General features: G+C 40.8%; 1 protein-coding gene across 1 annotated transcript; it reads right to left on the reverse strand.

The window, feature by feature from the left end:
* Positions 1-4954: 4954 nt before the first annotated feature.
* Positions 4955-14923, reverse strand: SNRPB2 (small nuclear ribonucleoprotein polypeptide B2). Its single transcript, XM_007191848.2, has 7 exons — positions 14862-14923; positions 12737-12826; positions 12186-12358; positions 8392-8532; positions 7537-7587; positions 6060-6148; positions 4955-5578 (listed from the first exon to the last, which is right to left on the reverse strand). Exons 2-7 carry the CDS (start codon positions 12798-12800, stop codon positions 5419-5421), a joined length of 678 nt encoding a protein of 225 aa, XP_007191910.1. The 5' UTR covers positions 12801-12826; positions 14862-14923; the 3' UTR covers positions 4955-5418.
* Positions 14924-17762: the final 2839 nt, after the last annotated feature.

Below are 17762 nucleotides of genomic sequence, written 5' to 3' on the forward strand. Positions count from 1 at the left end.
GGATCTCTTGGAAAATGAAAGCATCGATCAAAATCCTCTTTATCCTGATCAGGGAGCTGTTTTACAGACTGCGACAGTCTCCAGCCAGCTCTCAACACAGGAGAGTCAAAAGACAATTGCCATTTAAGAGGCACTTTCAGAAATGAGGACTGGGTTTCCCTGGTGGCGCAGTGGTTGAGAATCCGCCTGTCAATGCAGGGGACACGGGTTCGAGCCCTGGTCCGGGAAGATCCCACATGTCACGGAGATACTAAGCCCGTGCGCCACAACTACTGAGCCTGCACTCTAGAGCCTGTGAGCTACAACTACTGAAGCCCGCATGCCTGGAGCCCATGCTCTGTGGCAAGAGAGGTCACCGCAACAAGGAGCCTGCGCACAGCGATGAAGACACAATGCAGCCAAAAATAAATAAATAAATAAATTTATTTATTTAAAAAATTAATAAATAAAAATGAAATAAAAATAGGCTTGGACAAGTGGACGGGGTGGAAGCAGCCTCCTCGCCTTGACGTACAAGGCCCTGCATGATCTGGTCCCTCCGCCCCTCTGAGGTCACCTTCTGTCACTCCCCCTCACTGGCTCTGTTCCCGGCACACCAGCCACTTGAAAATGCGAAGCTCATTTCTACTTTAGGCCCTCTAAGCTTATTGCCTGGGATACTTTTCCTCCGGATACTGGTCTTCTGGTCTCTGATAGTCAAGATGTCTCCACCAACAGACCAGTTTAACAGAGCCAGTCCCGCACTCCCACAACCCAATCCGTCCATCACTCGTCCAGTGGACCCTGTTCTGATGCACGTTTCACTACCTGACATGTCTTGTTTACTTACTTGGTGATTTGTCCCCCTGACACCACAATGAAAACTCCACGAGGTGGGGACATTTTCCATCTTGTCCACTGCTCTATCTTTAGCACCCAGAAAAATACTCGGTACTCATAAATAGGTATTCATTGAATGAATGCATGATCCCCGAAATTGTATGCTTAGGTGTATACATGCATGTGTACTCTTTTTTTCTGGGGAAAGTCCCTAGGTTTTATCAGGCCTAAAGAGATGTTCATTACACCCCTCAAATTAAGACTCATTGACTAAATGGTTAGGGCAGAGACGCTGGGGTCCTGCCACCAAAGCATGGTCTCCAGACCAGCAACTTTAGCATCACTTCATAAAGTCTCTCAGACCCCACCCCAGTCCTGCTAAATCAGAATGGACTTTTTAACAAGACACAAGTGATTTGTATGAACATTAAAGTTTGAGAAGTGCTGCTCGAGGGCAAATCAAATACAGCACAAATATTTAGCCAGGATTTCATATTTGTCATCAGGTCTTTGCTGGTTACAACATTTTCAAGGGACAAAATGCCTGTTAAGTACCCAAACAAAATACTTTAAGTCTTTAAGTTTAAAATGGAGATGTGAGACTCTCCCAATAGTTTCCATTTTGACATTATCTTCTATAGACTACCTTTGAAAAATATAATTTGAGCTAATAATCTAATCATATAACCCACTTCATAAAGGTAGAAACCTGCTTTGTTAGTTCTTCACTTTGACTCACGCTGGACTCAATCGGGGAGCTTAAGAAATACTGACGACTGGGTTTCACCCCTAGAGTTTGGGATTTAATTGATCTGGGGTGTAGGTTAGGCATGGGTATTTGAAAATATCTCCCAGATGATTCTAATATGCAGTCAAAGTTGAAAGTTAAATTCAAGTTGAAAACTGCTATATTTAATGGATAACAACATTTGCTACCTCTAGACCCCCTGTGCAACTCCCACAGATGAGTAAGTTAAGGATGGTCAGAAGACCCTAGTTTGATCGAATCTTCTTCAAAATATAGTTTGTAAATACATGGAGATTAATGGGTCTCGAGAAGAATAAGTTACAAGTAAGGAGAGGAGGAAGGCTAGAATGAACTCAGTGCTATTGGGTTGCAATCAGAGGTACTGTTGCAAATTCATTATTTTTAATATAATTGAATAGATACACCCATAGATATATAGATGTGATACCTCTATATAAAATTAAGATCCTGAAAGGTTAGGACAGGCTGAGGAACTGACAGGAGACTAAAGTGACATGACAACTACACTCAACACATGATCCTGGATTGGATTCCCGGGTCATGATTGGGACATCAGTCAATGGGATGGGGACTTCCCTGGTGGCGCAGTGGTTACGAATCCGCCTGCCAATGCAGGGGACACGGGTTCGATCCCTGGTCCGGGAAGATCCTACATGCCACGGAGCAACTAAGCCCGCGTGCCGCAACTACTGAGCCCACGTGCTGCAACTACTGATGACCACGCGCCTAGAGCCCATGCTCCGCAACAAGAGAAGCCACTGCAATGAGAAGCCCACGCACCGCAACGAAGAGTAGCCCCTGCTCGCCGCAACTAGAGAAAGCCCACGTGCAGCAGTGAAGACCCAACGCAGCCAAAAATAAAATAAAATACAAAAAAATAAATTGGATGAATGTTATTCCTTGATGTTGCTGGTCAGGTAGAAGTTATGTGGAAGAGTGGTCTTGTACTTAGGAAATCCACACTGAAGTTTTAAGGGTTAACAAGCCATCAGGTCAACACACTTGTCAAATGGTTCTGCTAGGGCTCAGGGTGGGCCTCCCCAAAATAAGGCATATTGATTATTTTGAATTAGTTACTTAAGAAACCGCCAATGCAAGAGTGACACTCTGACCCTCCTGCCTCCCAGAAAGCAGGAAATAAATCTCTCATGTGAAAGATGCACCCCCTGCATCTAGAGGTAGGACATCCCTTTCACCAGAGATAGGGAATTCAGGTCAAGAAGCTTGTATAAACAAACCTTGTTACTCCTTTACTACCTCAGGGCCGAACTGTTTAGATTCTTCACTAATTGAGCACCCAAAACCTAAGTTTCTTTGCCGTGTCACTTCATCTCTAGTTTATTGTTTCTTTCTCTAGAAGGTATAAAAGCTGCCTGCTTTGGCCACTACTTAGGTCTCATTCCTATGAGACCTCTGTTTGCATGAATTAAAATTTTTTTTCCCCCTGTTAATCTGTTTTGTATCAATTTCATTATTAGTCCAGCCACAAGAACTCAGGAGGGGTAGAGGGGGAAAATTTTTCCTCGACAGTTCAAAAATATGTATGGGAGCTCTGCGTACTATTTCGGCTTTTATATAAATTGGAAATTTTTTCAAAATAAAAAGCTTTCAAAAGTAATCAAATGTCACTCCTCTGCTTGAAATCTTCTAACAGAACATATGTCCAACACAGACTTGTATGTGAATGTTCAGAGCCACTTTATTCCTAATGGTCTCAAACTGGAAAGAACCCAAATGCCCATCCGCTGGCGGAACAAACTGCTGACCCACGCAATAGAGATGAGTCTCAAAAGCATCCCAGACAAGGCACAGTCGCAGTGACAGAAAGCAGATGGGTGGCTGCCTGGGGTCGGGATGGGGGGACAGACTGACTGCAAAGGGGCACAAGGCAGCTCTTGTCTTTGAGGGGTGACAGAATGCTCTGTATCTTGATTATGACTCTCACACAACTTATACAACTACCAAAACGCATCAACTATTGACAGAGTACTAAGAGTAGCGGGGGCTGCAAGCTCTGTAGTTGTGGCTCGCGGGCTCTAGAGCGCAGGCTCAGTAGTTGTGGCACACAGGCTTAGTTGCTCCGCGGCATGTGGGATCTTCCCAGACCAGGGATCGAACCTGTGTCCCCTGCATTGGCAGGCGGGTTCTTAACCACTGCACCACCAGGGAAATCCTGTGAAACATCTTCTGAGACAAGCTAAGGACAGTCACTGAGAGCAAGCAGTTAGCAAATGTAATAGCAATTGGCATTGCTGTCAACATGCAAGAGCATGGTCTTTTTTCTAGTAACTCAGTTAATATATTTTATGGACATACATGAACTTGACAACTAGGTTAAAAAGTTATTCATAAGAATCAGACTCTGCAGGTGGAAAGTTAAGGGATAAAAATTATTCTGCTTTTTCCTCCTTATGTAAGCACAAGAGTGATGTGATAAAAATCTACGTAACTCTGAAAGTGGTCTTCCTATAAATATGTATTCCATATATATTCCATAAATACATAAAAAAACTAAGTGATAGGAAAAGTCTTGTTCCAGGAAATATTAAAACAGGAACACAAAAAGTGATTAATAGTCACTTTACCATGCACTATACATAAAAAATCGTCCACTTCTATAGACACCTGTGGTTTTACTAGCAGGGGACTTGTATCGATAGCCTCAGGTAGAACTCAAACACTACAGAAAATGAGCTTTGGAAAATCCTGAGCATCAGTGTTTAAGAAGCACAAAGAGGCAGCAAGATTAGGATTGGCAACCTTTGCAAGTCAGCCTACTAGTCTTCAAAAAGATTACAGACTCAAAATCTTTCCTTTGGAGGTCGTTCAATAACGAGGTTAATAACTGAGCAGGTATTCCTTAGGAAAGATCCTGCCTCAAAAGAGTAAGAGCATAAAATGTGAAGTCTAAAGACAATATTCCCTTTCCATCTGTTTTCCCAGAAAACAGTAAGTACAGTTACTCCTAAATGACCTTTATTCAATTAAAAACTGAATGAAAAGATTTGTGAAATGCCTACTACCAGCAAATACTATGCTCATTTATTTGAATATGAAGATGGAATTTAGATCCTGCCCAGGTCCCATCTTCTTCTCATATCCAGGATGATCATTTTTATCATTAGTAAAAGAATCATTAAAAAAAACAAACAGGGAATTCCCTGGTGGTCTACTGGTTAGGACTCAGCACTTCCACTGCAGGGGGGCCTGGGTTCGATCCCTGGTCGGAGAACTAAGATCCCACAAGCGGTGTGGTGCGCCCAAAACAAACAAACAAAAAACCCCACAAACAAAAACAAACCAAAAAATGAATTCCAGGATGGCAGTTCATATGCATAAAACATTACAGAAAATATAATCAAGTGCTTGATCTAATTCTCCTTTACTTTTATTAAAGTGGTTCAATGTTTCTCTACCATTAGCTACTCCAAAATAACACTAGAAAAGCATCTACCATTAGCTACTCCAAAATAACACTAGAGAAGCATCTACCATTAGCTACTCCAAAATAACACTAGAAAAGCATCCTATTAGTTTTATATACCTTAAGATGTGTTCTAAACTAGCATAAGCATTTGGTGATAGGACAGTGGGCCAATAAATGAAATATTATGTACAGAATACAAATAAAAGTTTATTGTACAAAATTAAGGCCTTCACAGTTCATAGTTCACTAAGGCTAAACAAAGACTAGGTAAAGTTTTAAATCCTTTACAAAAATTTCACATACACTTTCCCTTACCCCCAACTATTAAAATGGCCTGACCAAATGTTATCAAAATGAAAACTATACGTAACACCAAGTCCTTTAAAGGCAGCTATCCCAAATCTTATTTCTTGGCATAGGTGATCTTCATGGCATGGGATGGTGTGATCTTAAATCCCTGTAAAGCATCCCTGGCAGCTCCAGCCTGTCCATCGTTTTCAAATTCAACAAAAGCAATGTCATGCCTCCCAGGTACCAAACGTACTTCCTTGAAACCAGGGAATCTATAAAGAATTAAAACAATTTTTACATATGTAAACAATTTATATACAGGTAAACACAGAAATGACATCAAATACATAAATGTGTGTGTTTAAATTTGTTAAGTAACTTCCTGATATGAGTCCAGGAAAAGTATCATATCCCAGCAAGAATCCTGAGTGGGATGAAAGAGCCTAAAATATAATTAATACCATGAAAAGAACTGCAGGAATCATGTAAGCTAATTCTATTTTTTGTCATTTCATCAAAGCTTTGTTTCTTGTTTTACTCATCAACTAGAATTAATAATTCAAACATTAGAGGTAATTTAGCTTTTTATTTGCTAAATCGGCAGACTGGCTTCAGTTCATGATTAATCCTGGAGCAACACAATGAAGCTGTAAGGAATTACTGTGTGATATACAAACGGATTCAACCCAGGGAAGTGCTATCTGTCCTGTCAGGAGACTCTCGGAACACATACTTGTTTATGGAAACACTTACTGATTAAACAGCATGGATAACATCATCTCATTAGTCTCTTCTGGTAAATTATTAAGGAATAAAATATAGTTTGGAGGGTAATCAGGGACCTATTAAAAAGAAATGGCAAAGTTAGTTTGTAAATATAAAAAGTACAGTAAACCATTTGGCTCTTAAAATCTAAACTTCAGAAAACTACATTCCACCGTTTAAGGCCTGTGAAATCTTACTACATCAAACACTAAAACAGAAAAACAGTGACACCAGAGAAATAAGCAAAAACCTAACAGTAACCAAACAAGGTAGACACTCAAGTCACTTAATAAATATCTGGAAGATTACAAATCTTATTAACAGTTTTTAAGTATTTAATTAACGGTATTTAAAACAATATTTAAGTTTTAAGCATCTGGAGGTCAGCTGAAACAGGAGGATTTTGTCGTCTGGATTATATAACCGATCCTAACAAACCAGAGAAGGCATCTGTGTCACCCATACTCAGCTGCTTAACCCTCAGATGTTCAATCCTCTGCACTATTGCTTACTACCTCCCAGTGTGTGAGAAAATCTGGAAATAGAAAGATTTCCACTAAGAATCACTGCTTGGCGATTTTTAATGTTTTTTTTTTTCTGAGTAAATGAGATATACATGGCATCTAGTTACATACAAGTAAGTGGAAACAGACACTGTTATGGGGAACTATAGGGAAAGGTCTTTATATGTAAGAGCCTCTGTCTTCAAGCTAATTTCGTGGAAGAAAAAAGATGAAATGTAAAGAACAACTTAGAGCTTAGAGAATTAAGTGCTGGCGTTTGTGAACTGGACTATAATTGTTGAAAGACTTCAAAAGAGTAGACAATGCAAGAAAATGCAAATAACTTAAAATCAGAGGAGGAAAACCTCAGTGGTGCAAGGAATTCCCTGGATGTAAGGATCCTGTCAGACCCTAGCACCCAAGGGACTAATTGGGAAACCATTAGTACATAACTCAGGCTTTCTTTTTGAGGCCTTTACTGGGAAGCTTAGGTAAAGAGTTTCTAAAACTCTTTGGTAAAGAGTTTCCTGATAAGTCTATATCAGGAGACTTAAATATATATGTGCTGAGGAAATAAGAGCAAAGGCAACTGTAAAACAACTTTGCTCTATCAGAAAAGATGGGTTAGTGCTTCAGCCAATGGGAATGGATACCAAGCCACAAGCCTGGAAAGCTCTGGGCCATGTACTGTTTGGAAAACAACCATTTTGCTCCTTGCCCTCATAGAGCTTAGAATCTATTGTTTTGATTCTGTCATTGACTCACCATGGGAAGCAAGGAATAAAGTCAGGTTTTGTTTTCTCCCTCTTAAAGAAAATTAAAATGTTTTGCGGAGTTTCCACATTATTGTGGCTTACAGATGGAATCATTTTCAGTTTTTGGAGACATGTAGGTTGTTGTAATTATTGTTATTGTTTTGTAATTTTATTTTAAAGTAAGTATCACATGGAAAAAAATATTACCTGAGGATTTGGTGCTGCATTTCCTTGGGTATTAGCTGAATTTGGTGTTCCCTAACCCAAAGAAATAGAGAAACAGTTAAAATTTCCAACCCCTCTAAAAAAGCAGCAGGTATTTATATTTTAAATTACTTCATAAAAATAAGATTAACAGATTTTTAAATCTATTTAACTTTACTTTCACTGAGAATTTACATCTTAAAACTCTGACTCAAACATTTATTTATTTAACTTGTCAAATGTCTTTGAAAGGTCTATATCATAAAATTCAACCTCTAAGCTTTAAAATTATGGAGAAATATAAATATAAGAGAAAAACCAAGGACCAGTCTTTCTCTTTTTTTAAAACAACTAGAAAAAAGTCAAGCATTATACTTAGTAAAACTGATTTCTAATCACTTTCAATCCCAAAGTAACTACTTTTTGGATGATAATTTCACCTTTACCTGGTATTTTAAATTAGATTTTGAATTCCTGAACTGTTCAAAGAAAGCAGCTTTCAGTGGCATACTCAAGATTAAAGATAACACCTACAGTATTATTTATACACAGAACTTGAAAAATAAGCCAATAGATATTAACAAATTTTAGAGAATGATGGAACTAAATATCATGCAAATTCAAATAAAACTGTTCAATATAAATCTGCATATGTAAAGGTTTGTATTTTAATCTGTTGCTTAAACACAAATATTGGAATTTTAGAATTCAACCATTCCAGCTTCTTAAAAATCTACCTTTAAACACACACATGTGCACATGCATGCCTCAAAGATCACCCCTCAAATGGAAGACAGACATCTCTATCAAATTTTTAACACCAAAAAAAAAAAAAAAAAGAACTTTTGCCCATCTTACCTGACCAGGTTTTTTGTTCATGGTTGTTGCAGTCTGTTCCACAGTTTTGGCTTTTTTCTTTTCTTTTTTCTTTTCTTTGTCAGCAAAAGTGCCACGCATTTTAGATATTATATCAGAATCTGTTTTTGCATACTGGATTCGCTGTTTTAATTATTTGAAAACAAGTTACTTTACATCATGCTGAAGGCTGTTTTTACACTTGCCATTAATATTTCAAATTTCACTATGCAAATACGAGCTAATTTTAAACACATACTTAAGGAAATCTGTCAAATATACTGAGCACCAAATGAAAATAAATTGTGCCCCATGATTCACAACTGAGACAAAGTTAGATTCAACTGTGTTTATTACAAGAAAAAACCATAGATTTTCATATGAGAAAAACAGGACTTTGAAATATCTGCACCACTGCCCCTCTCCATTTAAAAGAACAGAGAAAACTGCATTGGAAAGCTGTCTATCCCTTACAGGGACACTCCATAGAGGGTCCATATATGCATGGAATTTGTTACTTCCAAAGTTAAAGTACCAAAGATTGAGAATGACTTTCCCTTGAATCTGGTCTATTATTTTTAAATGAAATGACTAACAGTGGCATCCACTTAAATTTAAAAAGCTTTGAAAGGAAACAAAAAGATGGCGTCACAGCTAGTGCAACCAGGTCACTTGCATGAGTAATACGCCACAGCCAGCAGGCACAGCACACACGACTGAACAAGCGCTGAGAAACACTGGTCTAGGACAGCATTTCATGAACTTTAATGTGCATTCCAATTACCTGGAGAGCCTGTAAGAGTGCAGATCCTGATGCAGGGGGTCTGGTGAGGCCTGAGATTCTGCACTTCTAACAAGCACAAAGGGGATGGTGGGGCCCACACTTTGTGCAGTATGGCCCTGGCCTAAAGCATTATCGCATAGCTGAATGTTCGGGGGAACCGAGGGGGGCAGGCCTCCCACGATACCTCAGTCCCTGAGGCTTCCTCTGGCTGCTGGACCATGGCAGCTCCAAGTGGACTTACCCTGCGAGCAACTCTGCTAGTCTTGCATGTCATCATCTAACCAAAAGAAATAGTTCTGGACCAACTCTGACTTGCTCCCAGGGATTCCCTCCCAACTCCCTTCTTCCTGACCTGAACAGATCTTGGGTGATCTTGTATTTGCCCCTGTGACCTGTGAAAATTTCTGACCTCAGCCCTTGTTCTTAGCTGGCTGGTCTAGAGCAGCAGTTCTCAACCAGTGGAGAATCTGCCCACCAGGAGACAGCTGGCACTGCTGACTGGAGACACTGTGTGTTGTCATGCTAAGAGGGCAGAGGCCAGAGATGCTGCTAAACACTCTTCCATGAACAATACAGCCCCAACAATAAAAAAGTATTCAGTTCAAAACGGCAAAAGTGCCAGTGTTGAAAACCCTCGTCTAGACTAAATACTGGTGAGGGATAAAAGTCCACCCACAGCTTAGAGAAGGTGCAAGATTTACATACATACCAAAGGTTTCATGACAGAAGTCCTTAGGAAGATGGTTCTACTTTACTGAGGTATTTTTGTAATTAAATAACCAAATGCCCTTGAATCACAGAGAATAATTTTGTTCTGAGTTCCAAGTTATAGAAAATTTTGTTCATTTCTGATCTGGTGTGTTGGCAACTGAAACCATCTAAGTAAGTATAAACAAGACAGCTCAAGGAACATTCTTTTCTTTCTTCCAGGATGCGGGAGATCTGGCAGTATCTACTACTTTCCTGAAGGCAGAGAACAGACCTCCTAAAATACCTTCAATATGAGATCAGTCTAATGGGCTTTTCCCATTGATTTTAAATAATTAGCTGGCAAGGTGAAGCCAGTGCCAAACGCAGCAAACAATTTCCAGCTTTCCTGGATCTCAGTCACAGGCACATGCAAACTTGTCATCCCAACTTAGCAAAACAGCCCTAAAACCCTCTACGAGAAGAAACTGTTCCTTCATACTAATGTAATTGTAGATTTAAACTAAAACCCAGTCTTATGCTACTGCCAACTGAGATCTCACTTATGCTAGTTCTTTACACTACTGAGAAAGATAAACTGGTCTCAGGAAATGCCAATTTACTGAAAATTGGGGTATGCAGGTACTATCCCCCAGTTTTCTGGAATAGGACGTTCCACATATATGGTGCCCAGTCAGGTGGGAAATGATGGGAAAAGGAGAGCTGGATGGAGGACGGGAAGAAAATGTGCTCCAGTAACAGACAAAAAGCGCTCAGTCCTCAATTAAACAGCGTGGTACCAAGGTCCTCAGACTAGTGACCACAGCCAACACTGCCTGGTGTTGTACATTAGGTCTACTTGAGACACAGCACACTCATCGATCTGCACACCGTCTGTGGCTGCTTCTCTGGTCCTAAAGGCAAAGTTAAGTAGCTGCAAAAGAGATTCTCTGGCTCATAAAGCCTAAAATATTTATTATCTGGCCCTTTTACAGATAGGGTGCTGAATCCCAGTTTAGGGGAAAAAAAAAAAAATCACAATACTGGGTGTTCAGGAGATTAGCTTTCAAGTCCTGATGATGCCACTGGTTATAGTAACATAAGCTTTCTGTGCCTGATTCTTCATTTGTAAAAAAAAAAAAGGGATCAGACGAGTGGTCTGCACTACACATTATGGGCCAAATCCAGCCCATGGCTGTTTCTGTACGGCTTATGAGTTAAGTACTTTTTTCTTTTTTTTTTTTTAAACACAATTTTTAAAGGATTGCTTAAAAAAACCACACACACACACACACACACACACACACACACACACACAAACACACACACATAAGAATATGCAATAGAAACCGTATGTGGCCCACAAAGCCTAAAATATTTATTATCTGGTCCTTTATAGAGTTTTTGCTCGCTTCTGAATTAGACCAAAGAATATCGAGTTTGCTTACATTTTTTTTTTTTTTTTACAGGTCAAAGTGAACATGAGCACAGAACCAGTTAATGGCAGAACTAGAATGAGAACATGGGTCCTTCAAACTCTGGGCCTCGACTCTTTCCCCAACATCCCCTCCCATCACATTCCAGTTCCGGAAGAAAAGCACTGAAATCCCCACCCAAGGTACTACGTACCCATTCACACACCTAGAGCCCCTTGCTATATACACTGTCTCCACCCTGATCCAATCCTCTACCATCTCTGACTTATACCAATGCCTCCTGAGTTCCCTACTTCCCTTCTGCCCTTCCCACAATCCAATCTTCATCCAGCAGCTAAATGTGAAATCTCATGTAACTCCTGAGTTTAAAACTTTCCATGTGTGACTATTTCAGTTCCATTCATTGTTATTCATTAATAAAACCTATGACTTTACATCTATGAACTGTCCTCAGATCAGTGCTTTGACTGCATAGCTTCTGACATGCAGTATTTCACTATGCTACTTTCTGAAACTTCAGACTGGATTCCCTTTGACCCACGATTTTTGTTTTGTGTTGTTTTACAAGTTTACAGAGGTTTCTTTTTAATCTTCTGAGTAATTATTAATTTCTAGTTCTTTTGAGATGAAAATATTGCCTATACTGCCATTGTTTTTAAAATATTCTACATCTCAATGTATTTTGTTTTGCCTATTTGAACTATCATAAATCAAGAAGTGAATTATAAGCTCTACTACTAAAGTGTTTCTATAAAAATAAATACATAAACAAAATAAACCCAAACCCACTCTTAACTGAAGGCAAAAAGCAATAGCCATATTTTCAAGGGTATATTTACAAATCTATCATACCATTAATAGTGATTAATGCCAAAGTAAGATTGATTTACCATCGGTTTGCCATAAAATGGAAATCCTTGTAACTGTCTCAAGGCATTTGTGGATGAGCCCAGTTCCTTAAATATAACAAAAGCTTGCCCCCTCATCTTCATGGTCTTTAGAGCCACAATATCTACGACGTGGCCAAACTGAGAAAACAGGGCATACAGGGATCTCTTCAATTCTGCACAAAATTAGAGGGGAACCAGTTATTTGTGAATGAAACTATGACAAAATTCTTCATAAAATGACACGGCACTGAGTGCCCCCCCCATTTATTTATACAAAGTTACATATTTTAATAAAAACATCTTACTATTCCCATTAGCAGTCTAATTTTAAGTTTTTGAAACCATTTATCTACAAGTGAAAACAGATTCAACACATTTTCGGCCCCTACCTATTTTTATCTTTAAAAAGCCTTAAAATCCTTACACAATAAGGGATAAACCATTATTTCAGGCACTGAGAAAGATGACTAGATGAGAATTTTTGAAGCTGTATAATTTTTAAGATGGTAGTAAGCAAACACACTTTAGTTTTTTTTAAAAAAAGCACTTACCTTCCTTTTTAATTTTGTCATTCATATTGTTGATATAAATTGTGTGATTTGGTCTGATATCCATGTTGTGGGTTAAACTGTTCAAATAGCCTAAAGAGACAGTAAATATTCTGCTATTAAACAGGGAGGATTCATTCATATGATAGCGTGGCATTAAGGACACAGCACAAGGGTACTAACTTTTCAATTCTTTCAACCCCCAATGTCAGAAAATATCAGTTTGGCAGTAGTCTTTAAAACCTCTCGAGGACTTGCTAGCCCTCTTTTTTAAACAAAAGGAGAATAGTTCTCAGGCTGAAAACTTGGTGGGGCACTATTATCTAGTCAGATTTTAATAACATTCTTTTATTCCATAATTTATTTTTATACTTATCTTTCACTTATGACAAGTAATACTGTTCTCCCATCTACCTAATAACTTCTTTTTTAACAAAATTTAAAAATTGATATTTGAAAAAAAATGAAAAAAGAAACTAGCAAATGTATATCCAGTAAAAATCATAAAGATAGAACATTAATGGACTTCCCTGGTGGTGCAGTGGTTAAGAATCCGCCTGCCAATGCAGGGGACACGGGTTTGAGCCCTGGTCCGGGAAGATCCCACATGCCACGGAGCAACTAAACCCTTGCGCCACAACTACTGAGCCTGTGCTCTAGAGCCCGCGAGCCACAACTACTGAGCCCACGTGCCACAGCTACTGAAGCCCGCGTGCCAAGAGCCTGGGCTCCGCAACAAGAGAAGCCACCACAATGAGAAGCCCACGCACCACAACAAAGAGTAGCCCCCGCTCGCCACAACTAGAGAAAGCCTGCGTGCAGCAAAGAAGACCCAATGCAGCCAAAAATAAATAAGTACACTTATTAAAAAAAAAAAAAAAGAACATTAATGAAGTTTGCCAAAAACTCTTTCATGGGTACTCTTACAAAGCCCTTTCATATTATTACTTAATTTATCACCAACAGCTCCCACTCCAAAGTCACCTCTAATGGACTTGAGAGACTGGAGCGGTACCGCCTGATGGTTAAGAGCTCAGATTCTAGAGCCAGCCGGATCTGAATTCAAATCTATGCTCTTACTAGTTGCTTGACTGAGGGCAAGTTCTAATTTCCCAGGTCCACATCTCTAACACGGGGATGGTAACAGAATCTACCCAGTAGAGCTCAAAAGGCTAAATGAGACAAAGTTCTAGCAGCTCTGGAATCAGAAGTAAGCACTTCGAGCAGCTGTTATTAATGTCTTTTACAGATTAATGCAAGTCCTTGCCCACAGTTACATAGCTGATAAGCAGGAGACCTGAGAATTCGACCCTTGTTTTCTGTCTCCTGCACTTTTCTTTCACACCCACCACACTATTTCATTTTTTCCCACTGTTTTAGTTGCAAATTGTGGCCTTGCTTTTATTTCCTTGATGCCCCGCATATTTCTTCGTTCCATGAACATTTACACCCACACTATGTGCACAGCATAGGATGACGTACAAAGAAAGAGCCCACAGACAAGGACTGTACTTGTGCGGGTAACAGGTCAAAGTTAACGCTTCTCAGGGGCTTGCGACGCCCTAAACTGAAACCTGGGGGACTGAGGTCGCGAACGACGACGAGAGGGAAGTGACAGGGATCAAACTAAAGGCAGAGATATCAGAGGGGGAAATTCTCGCTTTATCTCACGCGAGGCTTGATGGTGGCCTGGACTAGTGCCGGGGTACCGGGAGTCGCCTCCCGGATCCAAAAGGGAGCCTCTGGCAAGCACCTGAAGGCTCAGAGCGAGCTGTAAACGACTCGCACCAGCGAAGAAACACCAGTTATCCATAACTTCATATGCGCGAGGGTTCCCGCCTCTCCAGACCCAGGCATATTCGCCCACGGCCCCGGCCCGAAGCCCCAGGAAGCGGCCACACGATCCCCAGCTCCGACCCGTCCCGCCAGAGACAAGGTTCCTAAGTCCAGGGGCCTCGCCAGACCCGAGCGTCAGTTTCCATACCTCCCTCGCCGACCCTCCGCGAATACGTTCCGGCCCCGCGCCGCGCCCTGCCCACCCCCAGCTCCCGCAGGAGAGCGTCTGGCCGAGGGGCAACCCGCAGCCGGGAAAGCGGAGAGAATTAAGAAAAAAAGCGCTCCAACTCACCGGAGGCGTCCGCCGCGTCGCGTACGAATCACAAGCCGGAAGCTGGAAGCCGGAAGCCGAGCCAGGCACCGGAAGTGACGCTGACAAGCGCCTCAATCGAGGGCCGATAAGTCAAGAAGCCGAGCCCGGAGTGGATCGATGCCCCGCGGTCTTCAAAGCGGCAGTTAAGAATCGCTCCGCGCATGCGCATACATGGCGGGCGGAGAGAACAGGTGCAAAGGGGAACCGAGGAAAGGGAAGGAGGCTTGTGGGAATCCTGTGGGGTTAAACTGGAATTCTGGGGCCGCGGAGTAAGAGCATAGGGAAAGGTGGTGGTCATTTCCCTCACCATGAGTTTGCGCTGTTCTGTCCCATGCAACAGGTGCTTTCCATCTTTCCAAATCCTATATAGATCTTCCTAGACTTATGATGGATTTACATCCTGATAAACCCATCTTTAAGTTGAAAACTATAAGAAGCAAATGCAAATGCCTGTAATACACCTAACCTACCCAACATCACATCTTAGCCGGGCCTATCGTAAACGTGCTCAGAACACTCACATTGGCCTATAGTTGGGCAAAATCATCTATACAAAGCCAACTTTACAGTAAAGTGTTGAACATCTCATGTAATTTGTTGAATACTGCACTGAAAGTGAAAAACACAGTGGTAGTCTGGGTACAGAATGTAGTTCACCCTCATGATCACGTGGCTGCCTTGTGTTGCAGGAAAATGGGGCCAGAGAGGATGGTCATGTCCCAGGTCTTGGGCGAGTCCCTGGGATGGGCGCCAAGTGAGGGTCCTTGGTTTCGCTCAGGAAAGAATTCAAGAGCAGTGGCAGTAAAGTGAAAGCAGGGTTATTGAGAGGGATACACATTTCATAGGCAGAATGCAGTCCATCTCAGAAGGCGAGAGTGCCCCTGGTGTGGGTGTGGTTAGTTTTTATGGACTGGGTAATTTCATAGGCTAACCAGTAGGAGGATTATTTCGACTATTTTGGGGAAGGGGTGGGGGTTTCCAGGACTTGGGGTACCGCCCACTTTTTGGCCTTTTTTACTTGGCCTCAGAACCATCATGGTCCCTGTGGGCATGTCGTTTAGCATATGCTAACGTATTACAATGAGCGTATAATGAGGCCCAAGGTCTACTGGAAGTCGAATCTTCCACCATCTTGGGCCTAGTAGGTTTTAACCGGTTTTGTTGTATCTTGAATGGCTGTGTCATTCTCTTAATGGTTGTGCCCTGCCCCTTACTTCCTGTCTCAGCTGGGAGCTGTGGCTTGCTGCCCAGCATTAGGACACAGTGAGTATCTACTGCATATCGCTAGCCCAGGAAAAGCTCAAAATTCAAAATGTGAAGTCTGGTTTTTTATTGAATGCATATCACTTTCACACCTTCATAAAGTCAAAGTATCGTACGTCGAACCATCATAAGTTGGGGCCCCTCTGAAAAGTTTTATAGGCGCAGCCCCTAATGCTGACTGTGGGGGCAGATGCCCTGGTTTCATCCTTCTCTGAGCTCAGGCTGCCCCCAGTTTACCATCACCTTCAGGGTGGCCAGTATCCACCCCTCAAGTCTTCTCTAATTCTTGGGACTCTGAGGGAACTTTTCTCCAACACTTTACTGAAGAGCTTGAATCCCAGAGGCAGCTAATTTGAGGCCCCAAAGTGGAGGGAATTGATGTCTCTGTCCAGCTTCTCACCTGATAAGGCAACCACCTCCAGTAATAACCAAACACCGATAAAATCATCTGCCTAAACTCACTGAAAAAAAAAAATCAATTCCCTACCACCCTTCCCACCTTCTTCTCTCCCCACAGAATGGGTTGACTGTTCTAACGTCATTGAGTTGCTGGTGTTTAATGGCAAGCTGAACGGGAATTCCAAAACGTGCATGCATTCATTCATCCACTTATGAAAGGTGTGTAAAGCATCATCTAGAATGTGAAATGGTTGTTGAGAGCTAAGAAAAATCAAATTTTATATCTTCCCCTTAACTAATCTCTATGAGCCTCACTGTCCTCATTTGTAAACTAGGGATCATAACAGTACCTCCTTCTGGCGTTATTGTGAGTATTAAGTGAGCAAAATGTGAAGTGATCAGCACATTGCCAGGCACCAAATAACTGGTTCGTAAGTGTTATTTCCAAATGCTAGCTATAACTTGGACATATGGATAAAGAGGCCAAATAGATTTGTTTTTTAAGCTGGGGATTTTTATTTTAAAAGATCACCTAAAAGTGCAGCAACTTTAGAATCATGTAAGCTTCTTGAGGGTAGGGATATTTCTTTGCTTTGTTCACTGAAGTACCTTCAGTAACTAGAAAAGTGGCTGATAATTAATATGTATTGAATAAGCGAATGAAGCTTCATGGATAATTAGGCAACGCTGAACAAATGTGATGTGTTAGGAAGATGCACATAAGTGTAAGAAATAATATTAAGCAATCACAGAACAGCAGTATTTTATTATGTAGATATAAAAATTTGAAGGAATGTAAATAGTCCTGCCTCAGTTAAGGAGTTACGAGAGAATACAAAGAGAATATCTTTAATGCATTAAAAGAGAATATAAACTAAATAAAAACATTTCTGAATAGCAAAAGACAAGCTGCCCTGCACATTAGTTTGGTCATCTAAGCAATTAATTAATTCTGTTTGATGATAATGAGGATGGCAATAATGTATTATGTAAGTGGATCTGGCTAAGAGCTCATTATAAAAAAAAAGGGTAAGATAAGACTTTGCAAAGACACTACCTGGGCAGAAAATACCACAGGAAATGCAGAGACCTAAAGACAGAGGGCTTGTAGTGTTCTGTTAATCACTGAACAATGGCTACTATACATTACACCGTGAGAAGAAAATCTAATGCCAGCTCAGTGGCAATGATCTGCAGGCTCTTTCCCAGGTTCTAAAA

The sequence above is a fragment of the Balaenoptera acutorostrata genome, chromosome 15 (genome assembly GCF_949987535.1).
Source record: "Balaenoptera acutorostrata chromosome 15, mBalAcu1.1, whole genome shotgun sequence".
NCBI lineage: Eukaryota > Metazoa > Chordata > Mammalia > Artiodactyla > Balaenopteridae > Balaenoptera > Balaenoptera acutorostrata.